General features: G+C 46.2%; 1 protein-coding gene across 1 annotated transcript; it reads right to left on the reverse strand.

Moving 5' to 3' along the window:
• Window positions 1-2,901: 2,901 nt before the first annotated feature.
• On the reverse strand, window positions 2,902-11,720 carry MCRIP1 (MAPK regulated corepressor interacting protein 1). The gene is made up of 4 exons (XM_032799108.2): window positions 11,619-11,720; window positions 11,194-11,312; window positions 5,085-5,186; window positions 2,902-4,657 (listed from the first exon to the last, which is right to left on the reverse strand). The coding sequence occupies exons 1-4, from the start codon at window positions 11,624-11,626 to the stop codon at window positions 4,593-4,595; spliced, it is 294 nt and encodes a 97-aa protein (XP_032654999.1). The 5' UTR covers window positions 11,627-11,720; the 3' UTR covers window positions 2,902-4,592.
• Window positions 11,721-11,972: the final 252 nt, after the last annotated feature.

Genomic DNA, 11,972 nt, shown 5'->3' on the forward strand with positions numbered 1-11,972 from the left:
ACCTGGGACAATCCTGTTAATACAGCCCAGAATAGTAGTCTTTTATGCAACTGCATCAAATTGTTAGCTCATATGAAATTTGTAATCCACTACAACCCCCAGATCCCTTTCAACAGTCTTATACCTAGTCAGTTATTTCCCATTGTGTAGTTGCGCATTTGATTTTCCTTCCTGAATGTAATACTTTGTACTTGTCTATATTTAATTTCATTTTGTTAAGTTCAGACCAATTCACTAATTTGTCAAGGTCATTTTGAATTCTAATCCTGTCCTCCAACATGTTTGCATGCATCTGCTCCCAGCTTGGTGTCATCTGCAGATTTTATAAGCACACTCTCAGTTCTATTATCCAAGTCATAAATGAAAATATTGACTAATGCCAGACCGAGGACTGACCCCACTAGATATGTCCTCCATGACAGCAAACCAGTGATAAAGAGTACGGTCTTTCAACCAGTAGTGCACCCACGTTGTAATAATTTCATTTAGACCACATTTATCTAGTTTGCTTATGAGAATGTCATGTGGGACTGTGTCTAAAGCCTTACTAAAATCAAGATCTATCACATCTGGTGCTTCCCCACTATGCCCTAGGCATGTAACCTGGTCATAGAACAAAATTAGGTTGAGTTTTGCATGATTTGTTCTTGATAGAACCATGCTGGCTATTCCTTATAACTCTGTTATCCTGTAGGTGCTTACAAATTGATTTTTCAGCTTGGAAAAGAGACATCTAAAGGGGAGGGGGATATGAGAGAGGTCTATAAAATCATGATGGGTGTGGAGAAAGTAAATAAGGAAGTGTTATTTAGTCCTCCTCATAACACAAGAACTAAGGGACACCAAAAGAAATTAATAGTCAACAGGTTTAAAACAAACAAAAGGAAGTATTTCTTCACACAATGCACAGGATAACTTTGGAACTCCTTGCCAGAGGATGTTGTGAAGGCCAAGAATATAAAAGGGTTAAAAAAATAACTGGATCGGTCCATCTATGGCTATTAGCTGGGACAGGCAGGGATGGTGTCCCTAGCCTCTGTTTGCCAGAAGCTGAGAATGGGCAACAGGGGATGAATCGCTTGATGATTACCTGTTCTGTTCATTCCCTCTGGGGCATCTGGCATTGGCCACTGTTGGAAGACAGAATACTGGGTTAGATGGATCTTTGGTCTGATTCAGTGTGGTCATTCTTATGTAAAAGGGAGGAATTGATGGTCAAGCTGAAGTTGGAAGACAATTTGGGGAAAGAGATAATAAAAAAATCATTAAACACTGACAGAGCGTTCTGTCGCACCTTAGACTAACAAACAGAAGACTTATTTCTGTTAGTCTATAATGTGCCACAGGACTCTCTGTCACTTTTTACAAATCCAGACTAACACGGCTACCCCTCTGTGAAAGTGAAATGAATTATATTAAAGAAATAGAATGAATTAAAGAATGCTGTATGTGCCTTTAAGAAGAAATGAAAAGAATGCTGCGATCCAGGTGTCAGGAAAGCAGACATTAAGGTAGAACAATTGCTCCGCTTAAGGGTGATTGGTGAAGTATTAGCCTTAGATCGATAAGAGTTAGTAAGGAAATAGGATATGCATGCTGTACCCCAGGTAAATTTTACAATTTTGCTCTCTTTGTCCCTTTGTTTAGTTCGTGCCCTTTTATCTGTATAAATAAGACTGTTTGGTCTTGTATGGTGCTCACATTATCTGGGTGTTATTAGCAGAACGCTGTGCTAATAAAACAGAGTGGTCTGACAAACTGAGAGTCCTGAGTCTGACTTTGACACCTCTGATAATAAAATTTTGTTATCAGCTATCCGCTTTGAACCTAATTTAAATCCCTGCTCACTAGGTTAGCGAGCTGGTGAGTGAAGATGCTCTTCCTCTTCTTGGTCAGGTGGCCCGCAACTCTTTCCAGCGGGCCTTCTTCCTGGAACAGCATCCTAGAGTGGAGGAAGCCAAAGCCATCCCACAGACACCATCTCTGTCACCATGCATTCATCTTCAGGACGTGTGCCCCCTGCCTGGGCCTCTGTCTTCAACCAGGAGGATGGAAGAGAACACAACCTTGTTTAACACTGTTTAATTTTGAACATCATCAGGGTCATGTTAAGAGCTTTGACTCTCGGCCCATTGATTCCATCTAAATTAATATAACACCTCCCAACTCAGAGGTTCTCTACGCAGTTGTTGCATAGCCACAGCCTGAAGTGTGGGAAAGAGGGGCTGCATTTGCTACACACTGCGTGACTGGGGGAGCCGCAGCTGCGGTCTCAGGCTGATAGCAACATTAAAGCTGTCCACGGCCTCCCTTTGCATCAGCTTTCACCCTTGCTCGGCTGGCTAAGCTGCAAAAAGACTCTGCACTGGCTGAGACTGCACCCACTTCCACCCCAGAGACCTGGGCCCTGACTCTCCTTTCAGAACTGCAGCCTCAAACAGGTAATGGAGAGACTTTAAACATCAAAAGTAGGAAAATTAAGACGTAATTGGAAAAGCATCTGAGTGCACTAAGAGCTGCGGGTGTGCATGGCTAAGCCTCTGCCTGAGCTGTGTACAGCTACAACTGACTGGGGCCTGGACACAAAGAGAGCAAAGGGATGTGGAATCTGCAGAGGGACAAGGGATTGTGCATGCGTGGCTGCAGCACTGGTGTGCAGTATCTCCTTGCTCCTTAGCTGGGCGTCCATGGGGGAGTTCAGCCACCAGTACTGCAAGGCCCATCCCACCATTCCCCTGGGGCAGGGTGTCCTCTCAGCCATTCCCCAGCTCTGCATGCACTGGACAGCAGACCAGTGGCTGAAGAAGAAGTGGGAGCATGGGTGGTAAATCAGCCCCATATCCAGCAGAGCCAGCCATGGAGAAGCCTAGGAGCAATGGACAGATGTGCACAGAGACAAGCTCAAAAGGACTAATCAGCTTTTATTTACAACACTCCTCAAGTGACAGACAGAGCGAAAGAACAATGTAGGTCATTGACTTAACAACAAAGGGAAGGTAACAGTGACCACAAATCCTGCCTGCACTGCTCTTAGCCCTGTAGTGCCTGGCTGCCAGTGCCTGCCACCATCTGTGCTGGGCAGAGCACTTGGCAGTGCACTTGGCAGCTCCCCTCCCTGTGAGCTACCAGGCAGGGGGCTGCTCCTGCAGCACTGCAGGGACAGGATGCTGGTCTCTGGGACCACAATGCTCCTGCAGTGCTGGTGACAGCCGCTCGACTGGTGGGGTTGTGCTTCACAGGGCAATAGTGATGGCAGAACCACTCAGAGTGGGGCCATGCTGAGACCTCCCAGCCTTGTCAGATACTAGGGTCCCAAGAGGGCCACCTTCTGAACTGCTTTCCGAGCCCAGGGGTGGGGAGAGGGCATTCAGCCTGGCACAGCAGCAGCAGCTTGCTGTAAACTGCCTGAGCTAAGCGATGTCTTTAGGAAGTGAGCTGGGCTCCACTAGGGGCTGTGTAACTACCTCCCCCCTCCAGGCCCACCCCACAGAACATGCCTGGCCAGGAAGGGAGTTACTGCATGGGGGGTGCCCAGACAGCTGGAGGGAGGGGGAGAGGAAGGGGGCAGGAGGGCTGAGGAATTCCTCTAGTACTAATGTTGGGAGATGTCGGCCAGGCAAGGATGCAGATAAAAACAACTTCCCACAGTCAAGCCTCCCTCAGCAAGTGCTGCCCCACCCCACCCTTCCTGCCTGGAAGGAGCTGCCAGGGCACCTGGCAGGGAGCAGAGAATATTTCATGACTCCAGCTGTAAATGCACCTTGGTCTCTGAGGCTCAGGGCCAAGGTTGTACCCCTCCTAGCTCAGCAGGGCAAGGCCTGGCAGGAAGCAGCTGTGCCCCCTGAGCCATGGGACCTGCCCCAGCCCTGTTATGGGGAAGAGAGCCAGTCAGCTCTTTAATATGGACAATATCTTGGAGTTCCACAATCCCAGAAGCTGTTAGCAACCAAGTGCTAGGGGCTCAGCTGCAAACTAACCCCACTTACTTGACAAGCAAGAGGAGGGGGAAGGGTCACCTGCCTAGCAGCACGGCTGTGGGGAAGGCCTGCAAGCCCGCTGGCACTGAGTCGCCATGGGCATGGGGCACAAAGCAGGGACCAACAATGCATGCTCCTCCTCCAGCCTCTGAACGTCCTCCACCTTCTCCTTGCAACCTGTCCACAGCTGCTCCTCGATACCCGGGGGAAGGGGTGAACTAGGCTTGCCCTCCACTGGCCCAAATGCAGCCACTCAGCTCTGTCCTCCCTAGCAACAGAGCCCCAGGGACCACACCAACCACGGCAGCCAATAGAGCAGCACGGGCTGACTGAGGACAGAGCTGGGAGGAAGAGTAAGCTGACTTCATGGGCCCAACACACAGTAGAGAAAGGCAGCCTGAGGCGAGGCTACAGGAAAGGGGCAGGAATCCAGTACAACACGCTCTAGGCATCTGCAATGGAGTTCAAGCTTGGGCAGCTTCAGAGCCAGCCCCAAAGCCGCCCAGCTCTTCCAAGGGCAGAACACAGATCAGAGGAGGAAATCAACACAAAATCTTCAAATTAAATTTGCTTGAGGACCTCAGGACACCAGCCAATGAGCAGGCAGAACGTGCCTTAGGATTTCTTAGCATCCTGTGTGTTTCTCCTCTTCAGATCACTCAAGTCAACAGGTTTAAATGCTGTGAGGAGGAAGAGAGGAGAACTCAGCATGGGGGCTGGGCTCAGCACTGCCAGCATCACCCTACCCGCCCCCAAGACTCAATTCAGGGGCTGCGCTCAGCACTGCATCACCCCTCCACGTTGCCAGCACCCACCACACCCAACACACACACTGCAGGAGTCCAGGCTCAAAAGCCACAGGTCTCCTCTGCCCCTCATCATGAAATGCTGTTTGTCCCACTGGCTTGAAGGCTCCCAACCTGGTCACCCCCATTCACCCTTCTGTAGTTGGATGGAGTGGTTAGAGCTGGACATTCAGTTAGGACAGGTCACTGGTGTCCTGAAGGGGCTCCTCCCCTCTCAGCAGCCAGTGCTCTGCTCCACTTACTTGAGCACTGTTGGCACTTGTTCCCCTGGATGGGCCAAAGACCTCACAGGCAAACTCACCCTTTAGGCTGGGGTTTGGTATCTTCTCCACATACTCTTCCACCAGGCCCCTCTCACTGCCCGACATCTGGTTGCGAAGGTCTCGCTCCACACACTGCCAGGCTGGGGAAGGAGCACAGCGAGAGAGGGAGGGGAGGGTGCTGTGCCTGCTACAGGACATGCCTAGGTCTCCCTCCAGCTGCTCCCACGCTCTCATCCCAGCCCTCAAGAACCCCGTTCCCCTGCACACACCAGGGAACTTCACAGTTTCATAGAGTTTAAGGCCAGAAGAGACCATTAGATCATCTAGTCTGAGCTCCTGTATGTCACAGGCCATGAAACTGAATCCAAACAATGGCACTGGTCCATTACTCAATGGAAATGGCAGAATTATCAAAAAAGATGCAGAAATCGAAGAATAATATTTCTGTTGCATAGCTGGGAAAAAGCCACATGATGCAGTCATATCAGATGATGATGATCATGAAGAAACACTTTCTGTTCCAACTGTAATTCAAATGTACGTTAAACAAAAGCTACTTAAATTGGACATTTTTAAATCAGCAGGTCCAGACAACTTGCATCCAAGAGTTTGAAAAGAGCTGTCTACAGAACTTGCTGGACCATTAATGTTGATTTTCAATAAATCACGGAACACTGGGGAAAATCCACTAGAAATGACCTCACTCATCGGTATTACCCATTAATAACTGCTTTGAGATCTGTCAGTGAGACAGTTTTTAATCCACTGAACGTGTATGTCCTGTTAGTTCTATATAATGCAAGTTTTGAATCAAAATTGTATGTGGTACAATTGCTTTGGAGAAATCTAAGTTTACTATATCAACACAGCTGCCTTTATCAACCAAACCTCTAATCCTGTCAAAAGACAACAGGTTTGTTTGACAAGAATTGCCTTCGCATTCATTATACTTTTAGCCTCTAATTCTTTGTTGATTGAGTCCTGAACTGAGTCCTGACTGAGTCCATTATTTTACTCAGGATCAATGTCAGGCTCCCAGTCTAAATCTTCCTGGGTCATCCCTTTTCTCCTTTTTAAATACTGGAATTACATTTGCAGTCCTCCTGTCCTTTGGAATTTCCCAGTTTTCCAAAATTTGTTAAACATTAATATTAGTGGTTCAGCAAGATCCTCAGCAGTTCCTTTAAGACCTTTGAGTGTAAGTTATCTGGGAGTGCTGATATGAAAACATTTAAATTTTAGCAGATGCTGCCTCACACTCTCCTATCTTGTTACAGATAGTAAACTTTCTATTCCATCCACATTGTACAAGTTGGACACATAAGAACAGTCATATTAGGTCAGACCAATGGTCCAGCTAGCCCAGCATCCTGTCTTCCAGCTGTGGCTGGTGCCAGATGCTTCAGAGGGAATGAACAGAACAGGGAAATTTATCGAGTGATCCATCCCTGTCATCCAGTCTCAGCTTCTGGCAGTCAGAGGTTTAAGGACACCCAGAGCATGGGGCTGCACCCTGACCATCTTGGCTAATAGCCATTGATGGATCTATCCTCCATTAACTTATCTAATTCTTTTTTGAACCCAGTTATACTTTTGGCCTTCACAACTTCCTCTGGCAAAGAGTTCCCCAGGTTGACTGCAGTACAGAAATCATAGAATCACAGAACTAGAAGAGACCTCGAGAGGTCATCTAGTCCAGTCCCCTGCACACAAGGCACTATGCACAATGTGAAGAAGTACTTCCTTATGTTTGTTTTAAACCTGCTGCCTATTAATTTAATTGGGTGACTCCTGGTTCCTGTGTTATGTGGATAGGTATATCACACTTCCTTAATCACTTTCTCCTCACCATTCATGATTTTAGAGATCTCTACCATATCCCCCTTTAGTCATCACTTTTCTAAGATGAACTGCAGCCTTTTTAATCTCTCCTCATATGGAAGCTCTTCCATACCCCTAATTATTTTTGTTGACCTTTTCTGTTTCCAATTCTAAAATATTATTTTGAGCTGGGAGCAACCAGAACCCCACACAGTGTTCAGGTGGGTGGGTGCCATGGATTTATATAGTCGCATTGTGATATTTTCCGTTGTATTAGCTATCCCTTTGCTAATGGCTCCTAACACTGTTAGCTTTTTTGACTGTTGCTGCACATTGAGTAGATGTTTTTAGAACTGTCCACAATGACAGCTAATTCAGACTCCATAATCTTGAATGTGTAGTTGGGATTATGTTTTCCAATATGCATTACTTTGGATTTATCAACACTGAAGTTCATCTGCCATTTTGTTGCCCAGTCACCCAGTTTTGTGAGATCTGTTTGTAACTCTTCGCAGTCAGTTTTGGATTTAACTAGCTTGAGTAATTTTGTATTGTCTGTAAACTTTGCCACCTCAATACTCACCCCGTTTTCCAGACCATTTATGAATACGTTGAACAGCACTGGTCCCAGTGCAGACCCCTAGGAGCACTGCTATTTACCTCTCTCCATTCTGAAAACTGACCATTTATTCCTACTCTTTCTTTGCTATCTTTTGACCAGTTACTAATCCATGAGAGGACCTCCCCTCTGATTCTATAACTGCTTAGTTTGCTTAAGAGCCTTTGATGAGGGATTTTCTCACAGGCTTTCTGAAAGTCCAAGTATATCCACTGGATCACCCTTGTCCACATGTTTCTTGACACCCTCAAAGACTTCTAATAGACTGGTGAAGCATGATGTCCCTTTACAAAAGTTGCATCAATTCTTTCACAGCAAATTGTGTTCATCTATGTGTTTGATAATTCTGTTCTTTATTATAGTTTCAACCAATTTGCCTGGTACTGAAATTAATTGCCAGGATTGCCTCTGGAGCCTTTTTTTTAAAAATGGCATTATATTAGCTATCTTCCAGTCATCTGGTACAGAAGCAGATTTAAATTATAGGTTATATACCACAGTTAGTAGTTCTGAAATTTCACATTTGAGTTCCTTCAGAACTCTTGGATGATGCCATCTGCTCTTGGTGATTTATTACTGTTTAGTTTATCAATTTGTTCCAAAACTTCCTCTAATGACTGTCAGTCTGGGACAGTTCCTCAGATCTGCCACCTAAAAAGAACAGTTCAGGCATGGCAATCTCCCTCACATCCTCTGTAGTGAAAAATGATGCAAAGAATTAATTTAGCTTTTCTGTTATGGCCTTTTCTTCCTCATTATATTCCTTTAGCACCTCAATCATCCAGTGGCCCCACTGATTGTTTGGCAGGCTTCTTGCTTCTGATGTATTTTAAAAAAATGTTGCCTTTGTTAATTTGCTCTTCAAATTTTTTGTGCCCAGTTATACTCTTACACTTGATCTGCCAGAGTTTATCTTCCTTTCTATATTCCTCACTAGGAGAGGAATTCCAATTTGTGAAAGGATGCCTTTTTGTCTCTAACCAACTCTTATACTCTGTTGTTTAGTCATGGTGGATTTTTTTGGTCCTCTTACTGGTTTATTTTTTTAAATTTGTGGGTATACATTTTGTTTAAGTCTCTACTATGGTGTTTTTAACTACTGTCCCTATAATTTGCAGGCATTTGTGACTGTTCCTTTTAACTTTCATTTAACTATCTTACTCATTTTTGTGGAGTTCCCCTTTTTTAAGTTAAATGTGGTGGATTTTCCCTCTTACAAGGATGTTAAATTTAATTACATTATGGTCACCATTACCAAGCAGTTCAGCCTTAATCACCTATTGGATCTGATCTGGTGCACCATTTAGGATTAAATCAATAATTGCTTCTCCCTTTGTGAGTTCCAGGACTAGTTGCTCCAAGAATCAGTCATTAATGGTGTCTAGAAATTTTATCTCTGCATCTCATCCTGAGGTGACATATATCCAGTCAATACGGCTATAGCTGAATTCCCCATTCTTATTGGGTTTTGTGTTCTTGTAGCTTCTCTAATCTCCCATAACATTTCACAGTCACGGTCACCATCCTGGCCAGGTGGTTGGTAGTATATTCCTACTGCTATAATCTTATTATTCAAGCATGGAATTTCTACCCACAGAAATTCTATAGTACAGTTTGATTGATTTTAAGATTTTTACTATATTTGACTATACTATACATCCTCCTGTTTCATTCCAAATACTGTACATAAATATTTAACATTTCTGCATCTCTGCTTACAATTTTATCATCCATCATGGGGTACTTCTTGTTCTGAATATGTTTTAAAAATGCCTTCTCTTTAACTCTATCGCCCATTGATATTTCATTGATTCCTTTGGCTTCTCTTACCAATCACCCACATTTTTTAACTTTTAACTTATATAAATTGTCATTTACTTCCATTCTTTATATATAAATTTTGTTTTATTGCTTCTTCCCCAACTCCTTTTAACCCATCCGGCTTCTTGCCCAGCATAACTTTTTTCATGTCTGTGGAATCATGGCTTTATGGGCATCCAAAGGGATATCCTTGAACCAAGTCCCAGTTTCCACTGACACTTCATACTTTAAATTTAATGTTCCCAGACAGTTACGGCAACAATTGCTTTTAGCTTTGGAAAATGAACCCTTTTAAAATTCTAAATATACATTAGTGTTTGGTGCCATGTTCTGTTTGCACAGCATAAACGTACAGAAATCATGATCATTGGTACTCTAGGCTACTGGCAATTTTTACGTCACCAAGTAACAATTATTTGTCCATCAGAATGAGGTCCAACCCCACCTTCCAGTCCCCATTTCCTTATCGCCCTGCTCCCAAGTCTAATGTGTCTCCCTCCAACTTAACAGTGGGATCACACACATGAAAGTGCCTTCGCTGTGGGCTTGGTAAAGAGGAAAGACTGCACTAGGAGGATGGGAACAGCAGATACCTGCAAGAGCACAGGAGAACTGGCTCATGTCTGGCTGGGTGCTGAGTACCTCATGCACAGTTACCCAGGCTCCTGCTTAAAATGGCACGTATGCACCTGCAGGCTGGCACCTCCCCCCAGCCGGACTGCACTCCACTCTGGAGGCCACTCGCCAGCAGCTCCCTATGGGTGGCAGCTCACAGGAAAGACAGACACAGCATAGTTACGTTCAAAGGGTTTCTTTGCAAACCTCAGGGATCGAAGCTTCATTTTACTTTTTAATTGAAGGACTAAATTCTCCAGAAATGGCCAGGGCCAAAGGCACACCAGAGACAAATACCACGCACCTGAAAATTCTATTTTGCCAGGCCTTGCCTGCCCTCCATAGCACCACGCGACCCCAGGGAACTCAGCAACACAAAGACTGTCTGTTTCCTGTGCACTCACAGCACTCTGAGCAGCAATGGCTTCATTCAGTCGGAGGGCGTTGGTCTTGGGCAGTGGGATGTTGTTGGAAAGACCTTTCCAGACACTGGCAGGGGATGAGAAGCCCTTAGAAGAGTCTCCTAAGGGTTGTTCCAGCCTCAGACAGGCTATGGAAGGGCCTTCCACACACACTGGGTCCTCTTAACTTGGTCAGTTCGAAATCAGTTTGATTCCTCTCTCCTTGTCTCAGCGTACCAGGCTCAGGAGACATGAGACAGCACAACAGCTGCTGAGACAGGGACTGTCCCACAAGGGAATTTTACCTGGGCCTGATTTGATTTGCTTCATGTGCGCAGTAAGGCCTCACTCTTCTGGCTGAGACTGAGATGTGGCTTTGCTCATTCACAGGCTCTAAACAGACATCTGCCACACAGCAGACGCCACCACCCAGTGCCTGCTCTGGGCTCATTCCAGTGTCGTATTTCTGCCATAGCAATTGGTGGGTAACAGAGTCCCACAGCAACAGAGACTCGCATTGCAAGGCATATTAAGTAGTCGCATCCCTCTTCTCATCATCACCCCACAGGGAATGGAAACTAATGGGCCCTAGGCTATCAACGGGGAGAGGAGAGCTCAGGAGCACACGATGGGATGAGCAAAGCTCCACACGTCCTCAGCTCGGGAAGGGAGCAGCAGCCACACTGTTCTCTGACTCCTCCTTGCCCACTGCTCTGATGAGGCACTGTGGCAGGAAGCCTCTTGTGTAATTCCAAGGCTGAAAGGCAAGTGGGACCAGAGAGGAAGGGAGCTTGGGGAGAAAACATGGCCTGCGGGAGTTGCAGATCCCAGATCACTCCAGCCCCGCCCAGGAGATGCCCACTCACCCACCTTCATAAATGAAGCGCACATTCTCCTCATGAGCAGGGGTGAAAATCTCACTGCTGTTGCTTGGGGAGCGAGGGCTGCTGTTCCTCTTGCCATTGTAAACGACCCTGGAGACAGGGGAGCTGAAACCAAAGAACAAGTCCTGATGAGAGCCCATGGGCAGATGGGGAGAAGTGAAAAGCTCTGGAATGAACCTCAGAGAGGGAGTGCAGGAAATCCTGCAGCAAAGGCCCTGGCGCAAACAGCCATGCAAGCTGGCACCTCCCCAACCCTTAAACCAAAAGCATGGCCCAAGCTCAGGAAAAGTAAAGCCATTACTGTTCATGCCCTGCCTAGATCCATGGCATTCCCCCCAAAAGGACTCCATGCCCCCACCCCCGGCCCTGCCCTCATCCACAGGCTCTCTACTTTGTGTGAAAGTGTCTCACCTGGTCATGGCTGCCTCCACACTCAGACCTCTCTAATCCTGCCCTTGCCAGTGCAGACCTTGGCAGACAGGAGATGGATGCTGAAACAAAGTGAAACAGAGCTAAGTGTCTCTAGACTACCAGCACCTTCTCTATGCAGCCACCCCAAGCTGGGGCTTCATGTGCTCCCATACTGCAGCTAAGAGCACAGCATCAAAGCCTAGGAAGGTCACAGAGACACCCAGGGAGTCAGCTCCTTAGCTTAGGTCTGAGGGGCTGCATTCTGACCGCAGCTGCTGCAGCGCTCCTCAAGAAGCAAATGAGAAGGATTTCAGATGCAGGTCTTACTAATTTAACCCCTTTTGGCAATGCCAG

Source organism: Chelonoidis abingdonii, chromosome 13, assembly GCF_003597395.2.
Source record: "Chelonoidis abingdonii isolate Lonesome George chromosome 13, CheloAbing_2.0, whole genome shotgun sequence".
In the NCBI taxonomy this organism is placed as follows: Eukaryota; Metazoa; Chordata; order Testudines; family Testudinidae; genus Chelonoidis; species Chelonoidis abingdonii.

What these genes read in the sequence shown, in the direction of transcription:
- MCRIP1 (XM_032799108.2), bottom strand. An exon ending in TGTGCGCTTCATTTATGAAG is followed by an intron (nt 5,187 to 11,193) that starts GTGGGTGAGTGG and finishes CTCCTTCCCCAG; the next exon opens with CCTGGCAGTGTGTGGAGCGA. An exon ending in ACCAAACCCCAGCCTAAAGG is followed by an intron (nt 4,658 to 5,084) that starts GTGAGTTTGCCT and finishes TCCTCCTCACAG; the next exon opens with CATTTAAACCTGTTGACTTG.